At 34.1% G+C, this 11,197-nt stretch overlaps 1 protein-coding gene across 1 annotated transcript in view; it reads left to right on the top strand.

The window, feature by feature from the left end:
* Nucleotides 1-1,112: 1,112 nt before the first annotated feature.
* LOC107672319 (spectrin beta chain, non-erythrocytic 4-like) overlaps nt 1,113-11,197 on the top strand; it is a 72,744-nt gene continuing 62,659 nt past the window's right edge. Inside the window, exons 1-6 of the mRNA XM_016465499.1 lie at nt 1,113-1,279; nt 3,454-3,605; nt 4,446-4,619; nt 9,797-9,888; nt 10,871-10,951; nt 11,056-11,171. Coding sequence (XP_016320985.1) covers nt 1,135-1,279; nt 3,454-3,605; nt 4,446-4,619; nt 9,797-9,888; nt 10,871-10,951; nt 11,056-11,171 — 760 coding nt within the window. The 5' untranslated portion in view covers nt 1,113-1,134. The remainder of the gene's footprint in view (nt 1,280-3,453; nt 3,606-4,445; nt 4,620-9,796; nt 9,889-10,870; nt 10,952-11,055; nt 11,172-11,197) is intronic.

Raw genomic sequence — 11,197 nt, 5'->3', positions numbered from 1 at the left:
AAAACTTTCCCGGAATTTAGCAGCTTAAAATGATCTAATCGCAAGCAGAGAAGCAAAATTGAGTTAAAGGGTTAGAATAGAAATTGTGCTATAGTAATTTGCGTTAATTGCGTTAAATTATTTTAACGCGTTATGGATTGTTAAATTAATCGCATGCGTTAACGATGACAGCCCTAAAACTAATACGTTTTGATGTTTGCATTACATAACCAGCTCCATATGTATGACTTTTCTGACAGTAAACTTGCTCGGTAGCACACCTGGTGCAGCATTGATAGCATTTAGGTACAAGTCCTGTGAAGCATGAATCACAAGTAAGCTTCAAAATTAAAGGTCAAACACTTGTAGAAATAAGCTAAAACGGCATGGGTGCAAGCGTCACATTTGATTTTGTTAACATAATCGGTTCGTTTTAGGGAAGTGTTTAGTGTAGGTGACATTTTCAGCACCACTCACCATACTTTTAATTTCCAAATTGCTGTGATACGTACAAGAACCAACATAACAAACCGCTGCCAGATTCACGTTCATCTGACTGCTTCAAATAAAACTGAACGTAAAATTTCACTTTGAAAGTCTGACATATGCAAAAGCAATGTAATATTAGCAGAAATGTTGTCAAACACACTTTTTCCCAATGAACATTTGTTGAAAAGTCTTATGGGTTTGGAATGACATGATGGTGATTAAATGGTGACAGAATTTTCATTTTTAGGTGAACTGTCCCTTTAAGACAAGTTAGTTCATCTTGATAACACCCCCTTGGCAGCTACTTCCTAGTCATGCTAGAACAGCTTCTTTCTACTTCAATAAGACAAGACTGAAACTGCATGCCAAAATTACATTTCCGCAACATATGTCAAATCAGCCGTAAATCTGACAGCAAACAAAAAGACCAAATGTCAGAAATGCATTTGGCCAAGTTGAGTTGCCATTTCTCTTATTCATTTTTCTGAAAGTACCTTGTCTGTATCTACTGTAAATTGTATCTGAAATCCATATCTGCATGTAAGTCTGTGTTTGTGTGCCTTTTATGGATAGTGATATGGATTCTATTAGGTTTGTGTTTGGGTGGTACTGTGGAAACTGACTTTTACTGCACTGTATGCAGGGCTGCTTGAGGAAGCAGGCGCGATGGCCAGTGCCTCAACAGACCTGGACAATGCTGAGGCCCAGAGACAGCTCAACAACAACAACAGGCCTGCAAGCACAGGATTCTGGGAAACAGAGACCACCAGTGCCAAACTATTTGAGTGCTCTCGCATCAAAGCACTAGCAGGTGAGTAGAGGATCTGCTAGATCTGTGGTTGTGTGTGTCTATAGTATATTTTGAGCATATATATACACTAACTTTAAGAAGTTTGGGGTCAAGTAGTTTTAGTTTTTTTTTCTTAAAGAAATTAATATTTTTATTCAGCAATGATGCACTAAATTGCTCAAAAATGACATTTATTTTACAAATGCTGTTCTTTCTATTAATCAAAAAATCCTGAAAGAATATATCTTGGTTTCCACAAAAATATGAATCAGCTAAAACTGCTTTCATCTTTGACAATAATAAGAAGGATAATGTGACACTGAAGACTGCAGCAATGATGCTGAAAATTCAGCGTTGCATCACAGGAATAAATTACATTTTAAAATATATTAAAATAGAAAACACTTATTTTAAATTGTAAAAAATATTTCTAAATATGACTGTTTTTACCGTATTTTTGATTAAATGAATGCATCCTTTGTGAGCATAAGAGACTTCTTTCAAAAATATTAGAAAACCAACCCCAAACTTGAACGGTAGTGTATATAATAAGAATACAATATTCTTCTACACCCATATTCTTGTTATGGATGAGAAATAATAAATGGCTAAAATAAAAATTCTGTAACACTTTGTCGAAAAGAAAACACTAAAATTAAAAACAATTGTTTAATGGATTTAGGCAAATCAACATTATAATGTACAGTATGCAAAATAAATATTAATTCTGAGATTTGCTAAAGATTACATTTAAGAGCATTATTAAGCTGGTGTTTTTTTAAGATTAACATGAATAATTAATAATTTAATAATTTATGCATTTAGCAGACGCTTAAAAGTGACTTACAGTGCATTCAGGCTATACATTTTTTACCAGTATGTGTGTTCCCTGGGAATCGAACCCACGACCTTTTGCGCTGCTAACGCAATGCTCTACCACTGAGCCACAGGTAAATAGAGAGTATATCGGACAACCGATATGGTACCGATATTGTGTATCCTTTATATAAATATATTACTGCTGTCAATCGTTTAAAAAAAATGTACGAATTAATCGCACATTTTTCTGAAATTGATCGCTATTAATCCCACCTTACATTAAAGTTTTTAAATATACTTTTATATTGCAATAATTTCACACTCAATCTTCAAATTAATGTACAAACAACATAAAGACAGTATATTTTTTTAATATTTGTTTAATGGCATCTTTTTTTATGACTGAAGACCAGTATCAATGATACCATTACTGATTTCTCTATAAAATTGCCCCCCCCAATATTTAACCATTGACTATAGCCATTCAACATTACAGTATAATTGAGAGCTATCAATTTTAACATTTATTAGACTTTTAAAAATAACTTCTAATTTAAGTGAACTTAAAGGAATCTTCACATAAACCCATTATAATAAATGTCATATTTACCTGTGTGCCCTTCAGCAGAAATATACAGAAATTGAAATTGAAGTTATCAAACACTAAATTCTATATTAAATATAGATGAATCCTTAAAGCTATAAAAGTTATTTTTTCCTCTTTTTTTCTTTGTCCTTTGATTAATAGACATCACAGCAGCTGGTTATTAGGTTGTTTTGGCTGCTATTTCTTTAAGAGCTGCCGCTGCTGAATGTGACGCGGATCTGACACGCATTATATTTTCTCTCAACTCTTTTTACCTTTTCTGACCCACTTCAGCTCTTAAAGTCTCTATTAATGAGCTGACGAGTTAAATCGGGTGTGTTAGATGAGTGAGACAGTGCTAGGCTGCTCCAGGACAGTTTTGAAAACCATTTCAGAGACATCTTCTTAAATGTGACTCATAAAATATATTATATGCATGCACAGTTTTAAGGCAGCTTTAATCGCCTTTTTGGTAACGTCATGACTTGACTGACCACGACATTGCATGCACGTAGTTTATTTCGCGCTTTGATATGAAAGGATACAGGCTACAGCATGCGCCGGTGCCTGAAACGTCTCCCGTTCTGCGACTGAATAAATGCACTTGTCAAGAGAAAACGTGACAGAAGCAGCAGTTGTGAGTGGGGTGGCCAACCCTAGCCCCGCCCCTGTGTTAATTGCATTAAACATTTTTAACGCGTTAAACTGAAAAAATGAATCGCCTGCGTTAACGCGCTAATTTTGACACCACTAAAATATATGCATTGTTGTTTGACTCTCTTTCTACCAGATGAGAGGGACGCAGTCCAGAAGAAAACCTTTACTAAGTGGGTAAACTCTCACTTGGCCCGTGTGTCCTGCCGTATCTCTGACCTGTATAATGACCTGAGAGACGGATACATGCTCATCAGACTGCTGGAGGTGCTGTCAGGAGAGCTGCTGGTGAGTTCTCCGTTTCCTCAGAAAACACCACCTGAACAACCTTTTTCCATCCAAAGGTTTTACATTTATGCATTTGCCAGATGCTTTTTTCCAAAGCAACTTATATTGCATTATGGAGTACAGTTTCGGTCTATGATTTTTGCCCTCCAAAGCTAAAACCAAAACTTTTTTTATTTATTTAGCTGTTTCGTTGAAATATTTTTGGTAGCCAGAATTACGGTGCATCACTAATTATTAGCGTTGTTTGCTAGTATCACGTGTACTTTTACTGTTCTATTTTGGTTGAGCCCAACTCGAATGATACTGGATTCAATGAGGAGAGGTTTGCTCTCCCTTTTCTATAGGAATTTACCTAATATTTTTGCCTGCTTGACCAGTAAACAACCATCCAGAAACCTAGCAACACACAGCAGCATCTTAAAAATACTCAACATTTTGTTGACACTTCATAAATTAAAAAAAAAAGTTTTTCTTTTAATATCTTGCACTAAGATTTGATAAGATTTGAAGTGTTATTTTAATATTATTTACTATTATTATTATTTTGAATTGGCTTTTAAATATTTTTATATAACAGATTTCATTTAGTTTTCATGGCAACATATCTTGATTTTGTTTAGGTTAAGTTTTTCATCAAATATTTATATTGTATTTTATTTCAGCTTTTATTCATTTAACTAAAATGTTTATTTGTAATAGTTTTAGTTTTAATTAGTGACAATATCCCTGATTCAGCTTCCATGCTCTGCTTTATTAATTGTCTTTCAAAGGTTGAATTCAGGAAGTTTCGAGCCCACATGTTTGTGACACATTCTTGTTTTAATATGTTTTTGTTTCAAGCCTCGGCCCACGAGAGGCAGGATGAGGATTCACTGTTTGGAGAATGTGGATAAGGCTCTTCAGTTCCTCAAAGAACAGAGGGTTCATCTAGAAAATGTTGGTTCTCATGATATAGTTGATGGGAACCACCGCCTCACTCTCGGCCTCATCTGGACCATCATCCTCCGCTTCCAGGTGAGAGTCGCTTGGATTTCTTCAGACTGCTTTGGGACTTTTTGAGGGCCTCATCTGACTTTAAGAGAGTGTACTGATCTCTGATCTCTATGCTATCATTGACTAGCAATGGATTTATGTGATCTGATGCGGTCTGATCTGTAAAGAGGTGGCCATGTTTGGACCCTGTGGGGGGTGTTTGATCCCTGTCTGCCCTTTATGGTCCCTGCTGAGTGTGTGATCACTGTCTGTGTGGTGCCTGTGTGTCTCTATGGCCGATTGTCAATACCTACATTACATTCTGTAGGTATGTATGCAGTACTGATAGGAGTGGAGTTAGCAGAATACAGCTGAGTCAAAGGCTCTGTCCTAAATGGCTCACAGTCACGTCATGTGTACTTACAATGGCCGCAGTATGCATATGACTGTAAAGTCCACAAGACCATAGGGTGACCGATTTCTCATTTTTAATTTCTGTAGGTTGCTCAAAAGCACCTGCTTCATTGGTGTGGTTCACTTTTATGGTGTTTTCTGCAGCCACTGTCCGTATGCTGTCATTGTGTGAAGAAGAACAGCTTGGGAAGTGTGCTAAAGCTCTCTTTTTGTGGTTTGAGATGGCATTTTGCTAATGAATTTAATAAACATAATTTTTGGTTGAACTATTCATTTACTCTGCCAAGTTTTCATCTGACTTCAACCAAGGACTACCCTGTGAAAAAGAGTGTCTTTGCTTGTATCGAATGTCTACTTCAAGTGTTAAAAATAAATGAAGAGTTCATTTGCAAAAACCGATAAACGCCACTTTAAAAAAAAAAAGAGCTGATAGCCGTGCATTATTCTCCACATATAGCGCGCTCTGAACCCTAAACACGTTTTGTCAAAAAAAGCTGGTTTTGTCCACTTTCAAGGCATCGCGAGTTCACGTTTTACTGCAGAAGCCGACAAGCGCCCTTGTTGTTTTTGAACAGAAGCCGATAAGTCCAGTTTAGCGAATCAGCGCGCTGTATTCAGGTCAGGTGACAAGGCTACTTTCACAAAAGACGTGCTAGCTGAGAGGAGTTTCGTCAAAGCTGACTTAAAGTGATGGAGGATGGATAATTTCGACGAACTTCACGAACCTGTGATATCTTCTTCAGGGCGAACAAGGAAAATAAAAGCTATTTTCTTCAGGGCGAAAAAGGAAAATAAAAGCTGAAACGTTTTCACGGAACCTTGCAAAAGCAGCGCGTTACAATGGTGAGGGAAAAGCTCCGTGTATTGCGTGTAATCACATCCATACAGTTTATGATCACAACAACAACAACGTTTGTCAGGCATCTACATTGTCATCTGAGGAGATTACAAAGATTAAACAAGTGTTTTCTTTTTTTTAACTCTAAAACATGAAATGTGGAGTTATCTGCTTTTGCCAAAAAAACTACTTTTGGAGTGATCTGCTTTTGCTATAAAACAAACTTTTAATATGTAAAAAAAAAACATACTTGAACTTTAATTTTGTAAATTACCTGTGTTTGTTTAAGTTATTATTACTTAATCAAAACAACCCAACTGCAGTTTGATTGATATTACTTGGAATGCGCAATAAAAAAAACTTGATTTCTGAAAAAAAAAAAAGTTTTTTTTTAAAAAGAGTTATCAATTTTTGCAAATGAACTATTCATATATTTTTAAAACTGTACTTGCAGATAATGTAATATTAATGAAATAAAAGGCCACTTAAGCGCACTTAAAGAGAGAATACTTTCATGACTATGATTCTTAACACACTTAAGTACACTTTTAAAAAGTGCACTTTTTTTAAAAGTACATTTGAAATCATTCTCTTTTAATAATCTTTTGTAATGCTTTAAAGAAGTACACTTATTTTGTTTTTTACTAACCTACTAAAGTACATATAAAGTACTTGATTATAATTGTAAGTGTAGTGTTATTTGAAATTACATTTGAATAATAATAATAATAATATAATACTGAATATATAATATAATAATAATAATCTAATATTAATATATTATTATTATTATTAATAATAATGCATTTTTATTTATATTGAACTTTTCTTAAACCCAAAGCTCTACTCAGCATAAAATCATAGCAATGAAAACAGTAAAGTAATAAGAAATAAAAAATAAATACACTCAATGACAAGACAGCATTAAAAGATGAGTCTCTTCTTAAAACAGTTATCAAATATATATTTTGTATGTACTATATTAATATATGTTCTAAATTAACAAATTATGTACTAAATCAATATATTTTAAATGAACTAAATTGCAACTTCATCATTACAAATATATTTAAATACACAACACACATTCAGTTAAAATGACAATAAAGCATATTTTAGTCGATCATAAATGCTTGTACACTTTAACCATATTTCAAGACAATAGAAGTAATTATGAAACTGCATATAAAGATGTTCAACTAATTGCATTTAATTTAATATAAATGTAAACTATAAAACATTTTCATTTCATTGTAAATAACATGCACTTAAATTTCCAAAACATTAAATTCAGTTCACACTTAAGTATATTCTTTACGAGCGTGCCGTAGAGATCACGGGGTGGGGCTCTCGTTCACGCTCACGCTCTCTCATTCATTCTCCTGCCTCCCTCCTCCATATTCCTCTTTATATCCTGTCTCCATATATGCCGGAATATCTCTCCGCTCCCCTATTTATCTCCTTTCTACCCTCCCCATCTCTGTTGGAGTTCACTCTGCCCAGTCAGCAGGTAAGGCCCAACACTGCAGCAGAGAGAGAGAGAGAGAGAGAGAGAGAGAGAGAGACAGAGACAAAGACAGAGACAGAGAGAGACAGAGAGCAGCAAGGCAAAACAAACATGCAAACTTCCGAATCTTGTGGACCAGAAACGTTACAGATCTATAGAACTATATATCACAACCTTTGTAGAACTCTTGTTTTAAGCATAACCTTTGTAAAATCTTTGCTTAAAGCAATAAAAGCAGTCTCACTCAACTGGATAAGAAAAATATTGCAAGATATATTCAAGATATATTCTATCTAACTTAATGTTACTTCTCAAGCAAATTTATCTTGTTTTAAGGATTTTTTTTACTGGAAAACAAGACTAAAATACAGATTTTTGCACTGCTGTTCCTTGAGGTTGTAGATATCGATCATGTATTGACTGCATGATGCGAGAAATTCAATATGACGAATGATCTTGGGACGCTGTAGCTTTGTAATGTGCTTACACAAATGTGTTGGAGATGTTTGTGTGTGTGTATGTGTTTGGTTCACATATGTGACCCTGGACCACAAAACCAGTCATAAGGGTCAATTTTTTGAAATTGAGATTTATACATCTTCTGAATAAAAAAAGCTGAATAAATAATCTTTCCATTGATGTATGGTTTGTTAGGATAGGACAATATTTGGCCGAGATACAACTATTTGAAAATCTGGAATCTGAGGGTGCAAAAAAATCAAAATATTGAGAAAATCACCTTTAAAGTTGTCCAAATGAAGTCCTTAGCAATGCATATTACTAATCAAAAATTAATTTTTAATATATTTACAGTAGGAAATTTACAAAATATCTTCATGGAACATGATCTTTACTTAATATCCTAATGATTTTTGGCATAAAAGAAAAATCAATAATTTTGACCCATACAATGTATTTTTGGCTATTGCTACAAATATACCCCAGCGACTTAAGACTGCTTTTGTGCTCCAGGGTCACATATGACACACTATAAGGAGGCATGAGGAGTGCGTCCTTGTGCCACTCATTATTATGTATCATGTCAAAATGATAATTCAAAATGAAATATTAGTGTATATATTGTCGAATGACAGAACAGGCCAGTTAGTAAACCACAAATAGGCTAATGCAATCACATTAAATACTTGAAATGATAATACAGTATTGCTATACATGCCATTACCCAGTGTTTTAAGCAAAACCGCTGGGATTTGGACAGACTACTAATTCCAAGAACTACAGCTGATTTTAGTAATTGTTCACAAGAAATACTCTTATATTAGAGTATAATATAATATAGTATAAGTGACTTACTGTCACTAATGATTATTGGTGAGTTTTTATTGCAAAGCAACAAAAATGTAAATATAAACCACCACAGTTTTTTAGAAAAGCCGAAGCAAATTTATCCCGTTTGGGCTGCAAAAATCTGGAAAAAAAACTAAATCACGATGGCACTGACAGGTGAAAAAAAAAAATTCCATAAATTTTCATTGAAAGAGAGACCTGAGTTTTCTTTAGAAAATATAAAAATCTAATTTAAAGGAATAATTCACCCAAAAATGAAAATTCTGTCACCATTTAATCACCAAACCTGTTCCAAACTTGTATGACTTTCTTTCTTCTGTTGAGCACAAAAGAAGAAGTACAGTATGTTGGTAACCAAACAGTTGACAGTAGCCATTGACATCCATAGTATGGCATAAAAAATATTATGGAAGTCATTGGCTACTGTCAGTTGTTTGGTTACCAATCTTCATTTTGGGGTGAACTAGGCCTTTAACCCTTATAACCGTTTCAGACATTTTTTATTTATATATATATATATATTTTTTATTTTTTTTGTCAAACTGAGTGGTTCAAAACTAGCACAGTCATATTTTTTTTTTCTAAGACAGAGCAATTTTTCTTTTTTAAATAGTGTTGAATAAAATCTATATATCAGCCACAATGTTGAATGAAGGCACACAATAATGAAGCAGTGAGACTATAAACATCCAGAGTGCAAACGGTTCATACTCATACACAGCACACATTCAGAGTGAGAGTGAAAGGAATTGCAAAATTAAATAAAAAAAAATGAAGTAAGACCTAAATGACCTAAAATAAAAATAAAAAAGTATATAATTTTGTGTAGTAAAAGTATAAGTATATAATTTTGTTGATACTGCTTCAGGGAATTGTTATATCATTTCATTAGAAAAAAAATTACACATTTACTGTTTTCCGTCCAAAAATAACAGCCAAGATGTAGCCCTTTTTTAAAGATTGGGATAGCCCATGGTTCTCCTGGTGTGCTTTCAGTTGTTTCATTGCAATAAGAATATGACATTTTTGGCTTCATGATCCCAGCAAGGAAAGCAAAGCCTGTGATGAATCCCTTAAAAAGCTCACAATCATTTAATGTCTGTGAATTTCAGATTGCACTAACTTTTTATTGTTGTTTCTCATTCCTAACAGATCCAGGTGATTAAGATTGAGACGGAGGACAACAGAGAGACACGCTCCGCTAAAGATGCCCTTCTTCTGTGGTGTCAGATGAAAACAGCAGGGTAACATCTACGTATATATCTATCCCACAACTACCCATAACCAACCCAAAGACAATCATATTATATATATATATATATATATATATACACACTACTGGTCAAAATAATAATTTGGAATAATTAAGGTATTCCAATGTTTTTAGAAGAAGTCTTATGCTCACCAATGGTGCATTTATTTGATCAAAATACAGAAAAACAGTAATATTGTAAAATAATATTATAATTTGAAATAACTGTTTCTGTTTGAGTATATTTTAAAATGTAATTTATTCCTGTGATGGTAAAGCTGAATTTTCAACAGCTATCAGTGTCACACGATCCTTCAGAAATCATTCTAATATGCCGATTTGCTGTTTAATTATCATTGTTGCTCATTTATCATTAATGGTTCTTATTATTATGAGTGTGGAAAAAAGTTTTTGCTGTGGAAATTGTGATACATATTTTTTCTGGATTCTTTGATGAATAGAAAGTTGAAAAGAACAGCAAACTTCTATTTGAAATATAAATATTCTGTAATATTATAAATGTCTTAACTGTCACTTTTGATCAATTTCATGCATGGTTGCATCTTTTTTTTTATCTTATTTTTCCCAGACTTTCGATTGGTAGTGTATCACAGTTTCCACAAAAATATGACAACTGTTTTCAACGTTCATGATAACAATGATAAATGTTTCTTGAGCAGCAAATCAGCATATTAGAATGGTTTCTGGAGGATCATGTGACACTGAAGACTTCAGTAAGGATGCTGAAAATCAGCTTTGTCATCATATGAATAAATGACATTTAAACAACTTTTTTTTTATTTTAATAATCAAATCAAATAAATCCAGCCATGTTGAGCATAAGAGACTTCTTTCAGAAACATAAAAAAAAAAAATTTGGTAGTGTAGTACAGTATGTTTTCTTTTAGGCCTTTATAGAAATACACATGATCTTCCTGTACATCTTTCATGATGTTTCATGTGCTTTGCCCCAGGTATCCTGAGGTCAACATTCACAACTTCACCACCTGCTGGAGGGACGGCCTGGCTTTCAACGCTCTTATTCACAGGCACAGGTCAGCGGTCAGACAGACACACATCATACTGACTAGGCTTCCTTCCATTCACATCATTGATAGAGGCTGTTATGTGAGCTGATTTCTGCTTGTGTGTTTCACAGGCCTGATTTAATTGAATTCCACAAGCTGACCAGATCCAATGCAACACACAACCTCCAACAAGCCTTTAACATCACTGAACAGAGTCTCGGACTCACCAAGCTACTAGACCCTGAGGGTAACGAACAGCATTTTACTCTCACT

The sequence above is a fragment of the Sinocyclocheilus anshuiensis genome, unplaced genomic scaffold, assembly GCF_001515605.1.
Source record: "Sinocyclocheilus anshuiensis isolate Anshui unplaced genomic scaffold, SAMN03320099.WGS_v1.1 scaffold297, whole genome shotgun sequence".
Lineage (NCBI taxonomy): Eukaryota > Metazoa > Chordata > Actinopteri > Cypriniformes > Cyprinidae > Sinocyclocheilus > Sinocyclocheilus anshuiensis.
The sequence above is the reverse complement of the archived record's forward strand: the minus strand, read 5'-3'. Positions and strand labels throughout refer to the sequence as shown.